The following is a 13,550-nucleotide window of genomic DNA, read 5'->3' on the forward strand; positions in this document are numbered from 1 at the left end:
ATCAGGCATCAACATTCAGCAGAGATACCTACAGTCTTCTCCTTCTGGTTAGTTTTGTTACTTATGAGTGACCAGAAGCAAAATATGTTTACTTGAACTCAGAGAAGAAACAGTTATAAAATAATGGCATTTTCTGCAAACATTGCATTGTCTGCCTTCCTCTCCATCTACATATGGAGATTGTTTATTGGTAAAGGGGTTGAGGGACAAGGGCATTCATCCAGTTATTAATGCTCCAAGAAGCAAAATGGCACCCTCAGTGTAGGCAGAGTGTAATTAGCACAGCTGGTCCAAATGTTTCAGTCTCAAAGGCAAAAATAACAAGACAAGAAAATGAACAGTATTGCCCATAGAAAAACCATTGTTCTTTCTATATATGTCAGGAATTTTTGATGTCCAAGACAGTAACTCCTGAAAGGAAAAGGAAGGTTCAAAGGAAAATGCTAAATTTGTTTCTCGCCACAGAAAGTGATATGTAAGCTGAAGCTGACAGCAGAAGATCACTAAGACCTTTTTGTTCTCATAGTAAATGTGAAAGGAACTTTGCTGATTCCAAGTCTGTTTCTTTGTAACCACTTTTATTTACCTTTTTAATTTGCAAATATATACTATAGTTCCCTGGCTTTCTAACACTGTCCTTTATCCTTCCTGCCCTACAATCTGCTTCTTAGGAGCAGCTGCAAGCAGTTGGGCAGGTGGCTGATTCATAGCCTGCTCTGTGCCAGTTGGCCGGACAATGCGTGTACTGCGAGTGCAGCTGTTTACTGCCTGTTGGAATGAATAGGGAATTGTTACAAGGGTTTTTCCTTATTGAGGCACTTATTTACTTGCAATTTTTCTGGCTGTCAGTTTTCACAGAACATGACATAACTGTGTTTTTTGTGACCTTTACTTTCTGCTCAAGATTAATGAAAAATATTATTAGAAGAATGTCAGAGAGATGAATACCAGGGTAATTTTGTAAACAGCTAGTTTTTATGGAGTGATGTCGCAACCAATGCAGATTCCTTATTAGATTTAAATAAAGAGCAATAATCCATTAAATGTCCACATTTAATATGATTGGGAAAAAAATGGATCTGAAAAGTGACTTGTAGGGGACTTCCAACACTGCAGGTTTGTTTGTGTGCTGCTTTAAAGAAAAAACAAACTGGTGTTGTAATACATTTCAGAGGTCATCTGTAGAACTTACAATGCATACTAATTCTGCTTGAAAGAATAATTTTGTCTTTAAAATACTGACTTTTTCTGAAGTTCCTGAGCCCATTCATTTGAGTTTTACAGGCACACCAATACTGTCTAAAATCTCTCTGCCACCTAATTAACTTAATTTATGTGAAAATTACATAAGAAAGCCGCTTAGTGAACACTTAGTATCAAAACTTTAGCCATGCTACCTTGTGATTTTATCATAAAAATCAACTTACATTGGAAGATCACAGAGCCAGAACTACATAACAGAATGTGTAAAGGAATGTGATTGACACATTATTATCTCAAAACTGTCTGGAAATTAAATGTGAAGTATTTAGGTTTTGTTGCTTAAATAATGAATTGTCACATGAAAATATTTTGTGTTTTAATCTAAAACTTCACTACTGTAAAATTCCTAAGTGTGTGTGTGTTTCATTCACAAGTAGCTTTGTGATTTAGACTTCTTATTTTTGTTTTGGTTTGGGCTTTATACAATTTCTAGCTAAACACATTCCGTACCTGAAAGATGAAATGGAAGAACCTTTAACCCCTCCATGCAGACAACAAAGATTGTGGGTTCATTTTCCGTGCCCAGAACTTCAAGAAGAACCTTTTCCTCTTACTGGTAACAGGTAACAAAAAAAATGTAGTAATAAATCCTGTCATAAATCCTCCAGGTCATGAATCTTCAAAACTAGACCAAGAATAACTTCAGTCTAACTGTGAATTAGTGGTTTTGTTCTGTGAGACAGCTGCATATATTTAGTGGTTTGTATGAAAGAGTGAACAGAATGCAAGGTCCACGTCTGTGGCTTTTCAAGGGAGCCTGAAAAAGGAAATGACAGTTGCTTCTGTAGACCTTTTTCTCCTGGGGGACTTAATAGCCTAAAAATCCAATCTCCTTTTATTCGCAGTAGGCAACAGTAAATATTTATGTATATAGCAAGTCTGCATGTGTGTGTATGTATGTATTTAGGCATATGGCAAAAAGCTTTGTCCAGCAAATATCACCTAAAAAATCTCTGGGAGAGACAGGAAGAAACTGTTGGCTGTGTTTTCAGGATATCCTTCAGCAATGGAACTTAAGGCTTTTCATGCTCACATAGGATCTGGATTGCTTCACCCTTTTCTTCTCATCTTGTTTTCAAGATTAGGTAGAGCAAGGACCAGAAATTGTGAGACTTCTCTCAGCTTCTCATAGAACAATTTGTCTGTCTCTTCATCCTGGTTGGGTGGCCTATATCAGACTCCACCACAATATCTGCCTTGTTGGCCTTCCCCCTGATTCTAACCCATAAAAAATCAACGCTAGCATCACTGTCATCGACCTCCAGACAGATAAAATGCTCCCTAACATACAGGGCTACCCCACTACCTTCCTTCACTACCTACCTCTTCGGAAGACCTTATAGCAATCCATTGCAGCACTCCAGTTATGGGAGTCATCCCACCATGTTTCCATGATTGCAACTACATCATAGTTTTCCAGCTACACAATGTCTTCCTCCTTCTGTTTGTTGTCCATGCTGTGGGCATTAGTGCAGATGCACTTCAGCCAGCCTATTGATCCTGCCATCTTTTTGGGTGGAGAAGCCATAATTCATAGACCCATAGAATGGTTTGGGTTGGAAGAGAACTTAAAGCCCATCCATGGACACGGACACTTTGCACCAGACCAGGCTGCTCAAGGCCCCATCCAACCTGACCTTGATCACATCCAGGGGTGGGGCAGCCACAACTTCCCTGGGCAACCTGTGCCAGGGCCTCACCACACTCTGGAATTCCTACGTAAACATTCTCAGGTGCTTCCATGGTTCCTCATACATCAACTACCCTTACGTCTTTGCTGCTAGGTGGATCTTCATCACTTGCTTCTACTGAGATGGCAGAGCAAAGCACTTCGCTAGCACACTGTCCGTTACACAGTGGTGTGCTGCCCTTGGGCTTATCTCCAGTGAGCCTGGTTTTATCCCTTTCCCCCTTCAAATTTAATTTAAAGCTCTTTCACTCATCTCTGATAACTCCTGTGCAAAGATCCTTTTCCTTCCTTGAGACAGGTGCTCCCCACCAGTTGCCAGGAGGCCTGGTGTCATGTGAACAGAACCATGGTTAAAAAAACCCAATTCTGCTAGTCTCAGAGCCAGGTATTGATCTGCTGGCTCTTCCTGTTTGTTCCTTCATCAATCCTTGCAACTGAAAGAATAGAAGAGAAGGGAAGGTAGGGGGTAATTCCAGTGGCCTCTCTCTCACACCCCCAGATACTCCTCAACCTACTCACCTCCTGTTGCAGCTCTGTCACATAGCATAGGAGATCCTATGCAAAATGTTAATGAGTGAGTGAATGATGAACTGAAAATTGAGAGAGGAAGTACATGCTTAAAATACAGTTTTCTGTGAATCAGAATGGAATAAATAATGATGTTTAATTTCATACCTCAAGTCTTGTTTTATGTTCTTCTTAGTATTTTGATTACAGAGCCCTCTAGGGAATATTCAGAATCTTTGGTATGGCACTCAGAGAAGTATCGGGATAATATGAACTCTCTGTTGCTTATCGGTAAGGATTTCTAATTGATGATCAGTTTCTAATTGAAATTGAAGAATTCTGTGTACGTGGAGAAAGTATAGAGAAACAAGATAATGTTGTACTACATAGCACATCTTTTCAGCCATTGGAGTTTATCCAACTGATGTAACACCCTGAAGTTTGGTTTTTCTGATTCTTTTAGTAAATATAGAAAGTTACAGTATGGAATCATAGAAGTTGGTATGTCTTATATCCTTCTTTGTAGGTAATTTGGATGAAGTAAAAGTTTTGTTTCATTATGAAAATGTTCAGCTAACTACTACTAATTACATCCAGTAAATGTGGTAACTGGTAATCTGTTGAACTCTTTTCTGTGTGCTGCTTTTCCTTAGATAATGTTTCAAAGTATGCATCAATCAGTAGAAAAGCACTGTTAATGGAAAAAAATGTCATCACTTGGCAAAAGCAGTGTTCATGCTAAGAAGCAAAATACACAGAACCAGAATAATCTGCAAGCTGTTTCTGAGAGCACCAGAATATGCATTACCACTGTTCATAGAATCATAGAATGATAGAATAGTTTGGATTGGAAGGGACCTTAAAGATTATCTAGTTCCAACCAACCTGCCATGGGCAGGGACATCCCACTAGATCAGGCTGCCCTGGCCTTGAACACCTCCAGGTGTTCATTTTTATTAACCTTCATTTGTTGTGATTAATTTATGTGTATTGACTTGCTATGTTGTCCAAAGAAATTGTACATTCACATATAGTTGAAAATAATGTATGTATGCTAGACTCACTACCATCTAAGTTCATTTTTTCTTCAGGTAAGAATTTTCTTAACCCTTTGTAAGCATGACAAGTAAACCCATGACTGTTGAATAAGATCATTTGTAATGTTAGTAATGCAGCTACACATTATTAGATCTGAAAAAAAATTAAAACTCCTGTTACTTGTACACTCAATAATAAAATGCATGCGTACTTTCATAACACTAACTGCTATGATTTAATAGACACTGAGTTATAAAAGGAAGTATAAACAATGGATAAGTGCAGTAGGTCATCAGTTCTTTGGAGCCTTCATTTCCTATAGATGCTCTGTTTTCATGTTTCTAAATTATTAATATTATACATTGATTTCCGGTTTTGTAGAGCATCAGACTGATAAACTGGCTTATGAGCATCATTCGCTTACAGAACTGAAAGAAATGCTACCAGTTGAGGTAGAAGCACCGATGCTTTGCTCACTAGAGGAGGGCTGGTGGCTTCATTTGCATTTACATCCAATCTCCATAGAAACTTTGGAACAATTAAATATGGACACCAGTAATGCAAACAATTTGCTTCCTACAGAAGTAGAAATATTCACAAAATTTACATCCTATCAGTTGGAAAGTAAGTATCTTCTTAAATAAGAGTCATAAAAAGGCAACAATAGGTACTTTAACAGAGAATCACACAGTGATGACAGTTGCATCCCTCCAAGAATGAAGGAAATGGAAGATTTCTTATTCTCACTAGTAAAATATTCTATATCAATATGAGGTAGCAACACTACTATTATACAATTAAGGTGTACTTTCACAAAGTTAGAACAAATTGCAGGAACAAGTGTTTAACTGCACAATGTTATCTTTTCTGTGAATGTGCAGAATAAAAGTAGCCTCCACCTGACATACTATTTTTTAATAAAATAAAATAAAACAATTTCAAATAGGAGAACTGCTTAAGAAATAGTAATCTTGCATTGGAAATATTAAATAAAGCAGATGTTTGTATAGTTTTATCTGAAGGTCAGTGGACAAACTGTGTTACACTGATAATTCTTTATTTTGTGATGCTATTCAGAGCAATGTGGGGTTTATACTGGCTGGGATTTCAAATGTGAACCACTTTTAAACTTAAGGTTTTCTCATGGACCACTGTGCATATTTATAATTAGACTTAAACCAAAAATGCAAAAACTATTTAAATTTTATTGTATAACTATGGCCTGACTACAAGGCACCGGTTATGGCTGTAGTACACCAAGGACTGGCAGTAACACAATATATTGTGAAATGAATAGACGCTGCTCATGAAAGAACATTTTAACTTCATTGCTTTTCATGTATTGTGTTCAGCTACTGCATTTAACATGGGTGTGCAGCAGAAATGCAAAAAATTGCAGTTGTAGTGAGGCATATCTTAGAGGGAGAAAAATGCATGTTTTATTTCTTTCTTTACCTCTTAAAGAAAATCTTTTAATCATGTAATCTTTCTGCCTAATGAAATGTGTTACATGCCAGTTCCTAGAAATTTAGCACCAGTAAGCACCATGCAGATGATGAAAACTTCTCCAAACAGTACCATGGCCTCCTGTTTCTCAACATGGTATATTTTTACCTAGAACTAATTGATATTATTTTCTAAAGGCAGATTCTAATGGTCTTGGAAAGCAGGAGGAATAAATTTTCAAAAAATGTTTTTTCTATAATTACCAAAAATATTTAACTCCAACCAGGAGGATGAAAAGAAAAATCTATGTTGCAGCAGATAAATTAAATTTTATTTTTTAGGATGGCTTGAAGAGAGGAATTCTGTAACAAACCAGGAACTGCTTTCTGCTGAAAGACATCAGTCGGAGAAAGTAATTAATCTTTGCACATCACCGCAGACTCAAAGGCAGTGCTTTGCCCTCCATATGAGTGCTGCAACATCCGCCAAAATTCACAGTACAAGTACATCAGTGGAAGAGCTTAGTGGAGGAAACATAAAAAAGAATAAGATGGAAGAGGCCATTTATTTCTTAAGCGAAGAAAAGAAAACCCTCAAATCATCTGACTCAGTCAGCTATAAAGATGTATCTCTTAAACAAGACAACTCATCCAGTAATCAAAAGCCTGCATCATTTGCGCCTGCCACAAGATGGGACAACGACGATTCTGATCTAAGCAACTTTATCATGCTGAGATCTAAACACACACTCACCCGAAGAGAGGATAAAGATGATGCAAATAATCCTGGAAAAGGTATGTTAACCAGTTTGTGCTGTCATTTTTCTAGGTTTATTTCTGCTGTCTTATACCAGTTACAGTGGGTGATAGTTCATGCTAGCAGATTTACTGGGAGAAAAATAATTTTAAATCAATGGGAACATTTTTTTGATCCTTAATGCAGCTGAATTTTCATTTGTTTTGGACTTTGGGGGGTTTTTTTTGGTGGTGGAAGTGTTTTAAATAAACATATGAGTTTATACCTGTTCTGATAAGTTACCTGTGAATGGCATTACTCCAGAAGATCTTGTGTCCATGTGTTCTGAATGGGAACTCCTGGCCTCTTTGGAGAAATAGTAATTATCGATTGCAGTTGTCAAATTAATTGTAGTTTCCAAATAGTAGTTATCAATACTCCTGTTTTGAAGAAGCAGCATAGCCTAGACAATGAACAAGAGTTAAAGTTCTCCTCTGGAAAGAAGCAGTTGAGACAGTTCCCTTCGTGCAAAGAAAATCCTTCAGTAGTAATTCCTACAGAATAGAATTGGGTTGTTTATTTGTAAGGTTATGTAATCTTGTGAAGGAAACTATTTCTTGGTAGAATTGATCTGTTACTGACACCGGCAGACATGCATAAAACGGTTCCACGACTTCAGGCAGCAACGATCACATTTTTAATGCAGGAGCAAAGGTACCTGAGCTGAAGTTTTATGCTACCATCTAGTGAACTCTGAGTAGAACTGCATGTTCTGACAAGAAATCCAAATGCGTTGAAAGGCAAGCAGTGTTACATTAAGGGATAGGCTTGTGGAGGTTTAAGTTAAATGCAGTTAAGAACAGGTTTGCAGGTAGATCCCAGTGTTGCAGATCAGTTATATCTGATATATAGAGAACTCATTAAAATATGTAGGTCTTAACCACATTTATGTAGAATTTATGTAAACCACTGTATACTTTTTCATAGAATCATAGAATCATAGAATAACCAGGTTGGAAGAGACCCACCGGATCATCAAGTCCAACCATTCCTATCAAACACTAAACCATGCCCCTTAGCACCTTGTCCACCCGTGCCTTAAACACCTCCAGGAAAGGTGAATCAACCACCTCCTTGGGCAGCCTGTTCCAGTGCCCAATGACCCTTTCTGTGTGAAAATTTTTTTCCTAATGTCCAGCCTAAACCACCCCTAGTGGAGCTTGAGGCCATTTCCTCTTGTCCTGTCCCCTGACACCTGGGAGAAGTATATTTTGTAATAATTAAAAGTTTTTCTTGAGGGTCGTTCTAAATTTACCTAAAAATAATAAATGCCAGCAGTGTTTTTAGGGCTCTTTCTCTATAGTCCTTGTTGCGTGCCTTATTTTTTAAAGATGTCATTGCGTATAATATATAGCCTGGAAAACACACAGATGGGAAGTAGCAGAAACAGTTTATTGGTCTGATTTTGAATGCTGTATAGCTTTTCAAAATGATGAAGGCTTGGGGGTTTTTAACTTAACTAGAAGAAAAATATTTTTCTTCTCTTTCTGCCTCTGTATGATCAGTTTGTTTTCTGAGGAAACAGGTGGTCTTAACTAGAAAAGGTCAGCAGTATTTAGGAGTCACATATTCAGCCAGAACCCACTCAGAAATAAAGAGGTAGAGCTGCCAAAGGAAAACGTGTGGTCAGAAGCTGTAGCTTACACATCAGCATTTATAAGGAAGAAGGGAAGGAGATTTTGCATTAATAACAAATTGCAAAAGATAGCTATAAGCCAAGAGAAAAAGTTCTTTTCAATAAGTACATTTCTTCTTTTTTTTTTTTCTTTTTATTTCCACTTGCAGCTTCCATGTTCTTTCTGAATCACTTGCAGTATCTAACCTTTACTACTTACACTCACTGAGATATTTTTCATATTTGGAGTTCCTTGTAGCCCACAGCATCTTTCCTCTCATACATGATTTTTCTCCATAGAAAGGCATATGAGCTTTCCTATGAAGCTCAATTGCAGAGCTATTGTACCAGGCCTTAGATTTCTAAGGCCTAAATTTCTGCCCTAAGGAAGAGGAACCTGATGATATCTGATTTCTCAGGCTGTGAAGGCTGGCAGCACCTCATCTCTTGCTGTGTCTAGATATTTTTCTATACTATATCAGCCCATGAAAACAGCAAAGAAGTTCATGAAAAGAAAATGTATGTGTCATAGTAACTACTTAATTTGAAAATATTTTTGCATGTAGAGTCATTTGTCAAACAGTTTCCTTATTCATTGAGCTGGCTTTTTGATATTTGTATCTAAATATTTACTTATGGTTTAATGATTTAGTGCTACAACCTGAAGAACAGCTTATGGATGTTCAGAAAGAGAACAGTTCTGTTTGTGAGACTGTGAGAAGAGAGTTAAAAGAACAAGAGAATGAGAACAGTGTCACAGTTGATATTCAAGCCTCAGGTACACTCCTTTTGGGTATGCTTCATTTTGTATAGATGTGCAATGGAATTTTATATTAAATAGTACTACTCAGACAAATAAGGAAATTATTAGGCTTACTCTCGGCTCCTTGTGACTGAAAACATTCCAAATAGGTGGATATATTTTTTTAAACAGGTGTAAGAGCAAGTTGCTGAATTCTGTCTTTGAATTGCATACAAATTAAAAAGTACAGCTTTTGAATTCTGCCTGATCTAAATCAGCAGTCATAAATTCTTTTCATGCGAATCAGTATACTCAAATTATTGTTCTGCATTTTATTTCTCTGATAGAGCAAATGAGAGAATTGGCAGTCATTTTGGTAGGAAATGTCTTTAACACAGTAGTAATCCACTATGTATTTATCTAATACATGACTGAGCCTTACCCTAGGAACTCTTGCAACTGGACTTTTCAGGGAATTGCATCGAAGAATATGCACTGATAAATATTTTATCAAGTAGTAGAAAAGGTGGAGAAGGCATTTATCCAAGGTACTTCACAGCCTCAGATTAAGCACACTCAGTGCTAGAAAGCTGTAGGCCTATCACAGATTAGTTTGGTTTTCCATGGAAATACCACGTGTTTCAGCCACGTGCTTAATGGGAGCCTGTTTTGCAGAACCAGTTGAAGAGTAGAGCAGTATTTTCATCTGTTCCCATCTAAGATGGGAATCACATAACAGCAGTAAGCTTTTTTGTTTGTTTTTTTCTTTATAAACTTGGAAGCAAGACCTCTTTAAGGTGAATGCAAATACTTAAGGCTTTTCTGCAGTCAAAACAGAAAATAGCATTTTGCTGGGACTGGGTGTCCTGTTACTGTCTTTGATATAAAGCACGTTTCAGAACGGTGGCCTTGCACATAAAGGAAAGGAAACTTTCTCAAAACCAAGCTATAGACAAAACAAAGATCAGAAACATTCACGCAAGCATTTTACTCTACAGTGGAGCATGGAAGATGCATTATTGCAAATACACTTTGAAAAGTGAACAATGCATCACTACAGGAATACCTGAATGAAATTATGCAATGGACATCCAAAACGCTATAGTATCTGACCTGTTTGGATAAAGGCTGAAAAACTGTGCATGATAGTATACTTATATTGTATAGTATAGTATACTTATATTGTATAGTATAGTACACTTATATTGCTTAAAAATATGAAGTTATTAATCGCTCTTACAAAATCGTGCATTGGCCAAGTGAAGTCACGACAGTTGCTACTCAAATTAAATAATTTGTGTAGATCAGTTGGAAATATTTTTGAAAATCATAGAATTAGAGAATGATAGAATCCTTAGGTTGGAAAATACCTTTATGGTCATCAGGCCTAACCTATTAAATCGTATCCCGAAGCACTTCATCAACTAGCCTTTTAGACACCCCTGGGATGGTGACTCAATCACCTCCCTGAGCAGCCTCTGCTAATGCTCAATAGTGCTTTCAGGGAAGAATTTTTTCCTAATGTCCAATCTGAACCTCCCCTGGTGCAGTTTGAGTCCATTCACACCTGTTGCTTGGGCAGAGACCAACACCCACCTCGCTACAAACTCCTTTCAGGTAGCTGTAGACAGTGATAAGGTCTCCCCTCAGCCTCCTCTTCTCCAGGCTAAACAAACCCAGTTCCCCCAGCCACTCATTATAAGATTTGTCCAGCCCCTCCAGCCCCTTCATCAGCTTCATTGCTCTTCTCTGGACATGCTTCAGAGCCTCAACATCCTTCTTGTGGTGAGGGGCCCAGAACTGAACACAGGATTCAAGATGTGGTCTCACCAGTGCCGAGTAAAGAAGGAGAATAACCTCCCTGGACCTGCTGGTCATGCTGTTTCTGATACAAGCCAAGATACCACTGACCTTCTTGCCCCCCTGGCCACACTGCTGGTTCATGTTCAGTTGGTTGTTAACCAACACCCCCAGGTCCTTCTCTGCCAGGCAGTTTCCCAGCCACCCTTCCCCAATCCTGTAGCATTGCACGGGGCTTTTGTGTCCCAAGTGCAGGACTGGCGTTTGGCCTTGTTAATCCTCCTGTTACTGGTCTCAGTCGATCAGTCCAGCGTGTTCAGATCCCTTTCAGAGCCTTCCTACCCTCCAGCAGATCCACACTTCCTCCCAGCTTAGTGTCATCCATGAACTTACTAAGGGTACATTCAATCCCTTCATCCAGATCATTGATTAAGTAATTGGACAGAACTGGACCCAACACTGAGCCCTAGGGAACAGCACATGTGACCAGCTCTAAACTGGATTTAACTCCATCCACCATAACTCTTTGCGCCCGGCCATCCAGACAATTTTTAACCCAGCAGAGGGTGCACCTGTCCAGGCAAGTGTAAGCCAATTTCCTCAGAAGAATGCTTTGAGAAACTTTACTGAAGGCTTTACTGAAGTCTGAGTACATGACATCCACAGCCTTTCCCTCATCCAGTAAGCGGGTCACCTTGTCATAGAAGGAGATCAGGTTAGTTTGGCAGGACCTGCCTTTCATAAACCCATGCTGACTGGGCCTGATCACCTGATCACCCGTTTGTCCTGTGTGTGCTGTGTGATGGCACTCAAGATGACCTGCTCCATGACTTTACCTGGTACTGTGGTCAGACTGACAGGCCTGGAGTTGCACGGACCCTCTCTCCAGCCCTTGTAAATGGGTGTAACATCAGCCAGCCTGCAGTCCAGTGGAACTTGTCAGCCAGGACTGCTGGTAGATGGTGGAATGGGGTTTGGCAAGCACCTGCCCCAGCTTCCTCAGTAGCCTTGGGTGGATCCCATCCAGCCCCATAGACTTGTTAATGTCTATTTGACCCAGCATGTTTCTAACCATTTCCTCATGGATCATGGGAGCTTTGTTCTGTTCTCCCTCCCTGTCTTCTGGCTCAGGAGGATGATTACAGTAAATCTTTGAAAATTAAGAACCATAGAGTTCTGATTTTGTTGATGTGATCAACTCAACTATAATTTAAGGAAAGTGGGTATGGAAGAATTTCACCTTCTCACCTAAGGAAACGGACATCCCTCTCAACTCATTCAACAATTGGCAGTTCTGTTGTGATGCTAGTAACAAGAAACTCAGTTGTGATTTCGAAGGAATTGTGAAACAGCCAGCTAGCAGCTATTAAGAACTGTTAGTGTGAAAGCACAAAGAAAGAAGAGTTTGGCTTGTTCAGCCTTGCTAGATAAAGACATTAGAAGTTAAATACCAGGGAAGAAGAAGGGCTGTTTCAGCTGAAGTTACAGTAACAAGTGGTTATAAAGGGATTAAGTCGAAGTGTAGACTACAAAGTAGAAGGTGGCTATAGAATAATAGAATAATAGTACAATCACAGTGTGAGTAGAAAATCCTAACTTCTCACTGTGGAATTGCTTGCTTTACGAAATGCATGGAATAACAAGGTTGTCTACTGCGAAGATCACCTTAATTCTGCCACAGAAGAGGCTTCCTGGTGAGCAAATGTTTTTCTATCAATGTTACAGATTTCATTAAAAAGTCGGGGTTGTTTGTGTTTTGCTAGGTCTTTTTTGAATATTCTTGTTCAGTAGCAGTAATATGTGAAACCAAATTTTATTATTATGTTTTGTCCATTGTGCTATCCAGAAAGCCAATGTCAGGCATACTGCCTCTTGGAAGAAGCAGCCACTCCTGTTCTAAAAGATTTGACACGTCTGGGTGTACTTGCTTCTGTAAATTGGAGCTTTGACAGCATTAAATTTGATCATACAAGATTTTTCTTAAAACAGCAAGAGAAAATTATATGTGATCATTTTAAAGAAGGTATGTATTTTTTAAAAAAAAAATGTTTTTTTCGTATTTAATACTAATACAGGTTTAATTGATGACACAGTGTTCAAAGTGTTTGATGAATTAATGATAAAACTTCCAGCAGTTTGTCTTGTGGAGCAAAATAATGTCTCCTACTTTTTCAGCATTACATTTATCATCTATGCAGCATGTGTAAACCCTATCAAACCAGAAAAATCAAAACAAAACCCAGCAAAATCAGTAACCCCTTTTGAAGATTTTTGACTATAGATAGCTACAGGATCTGGAAAACCTCACAGCAAAATATAGACTGTGTTTGAGGAAGATTTAGAAAGCTATTGGGTATTTTGGATTATTTTTTGAGATGTACTGCTCATAGTTGAAAAATATTTGTAAGGATAACATAGCAGGCTGTCTACTACCTGCCAAGTTTTTATGTTATGTCACAAGTTACGCTTTAGACATGAGGTATCTGACCTTTATTGCTCTCTGTGCACTTACAATGACAGTACTGGTCTATTGCAAGATTATTATTCTCCTGCTGGCCTTTTCTTTCCTAATCTAATATAACCAAATGCTCCAGTTTTTGGTCATACAACATGTTTTCTTATTGTCCTGCTTTGTTTCTAAGTGAACTGTGTTC

At 38.4% G+C, this 13,550-nt stretch overlaps 1 protein-coding gene across 1 annotated transcript in view; it reads left to right on the forward strand.

Moving 5' to 3' along the window:
* SHOC1 (shortage in chiasmata 1) overlaps positions 1 to 13,550 on the forward strand; it is a 53,821-nt gene that overhangs the window by 17,175 nt on the left and 23,096 nt on the right. Inside the window, exons 9-14 of the mRNA XM_069880671.1 lie at positions 1,697 to 1,826; positions 3,657 to 3,751; positions 4,880 to 5,122; positions 6,286 to 6,738; positions 9,007 to 9,132; positions 12,743 to 12,919. Coding sequence (XP_069736772.1) covers positions 1,697 to 1,826; positions 3,657 to 3,751; positions 4,880 to 5,122; positions 6,286 to 6,738; positions 9,007 to 9,132; positions 12,743 to 12,919 — 1,224 coding nt within the window. The remainder of the gene's footprint in view (positions 1 to 1,696; positions 1,827 to 3,656; positions 3,752 to 4,879; positions 5,123 to 6,285; positions 6,739 to 9,006; positions 9,133 to 12,742; positions 12,920 to 13,550) is intronic.

The sequence above is a fragment of the Phaenicophaeus curvirostris genome, chromosome Z, assembly GCF_032191515.1.
Source record: "Phaenicophaeus curvirostris isolate KB17595 chromosome Z, BPBGC_Pcur_1.0, whole genome shotgun sequence".
Taxonomy (NCBI): Eukaryota; Metazoa; Chordata; class Aves; order Cuculiformes; family Cuculidae; genus Phaenicophaeus; species Phaenicophaeus curvirostris.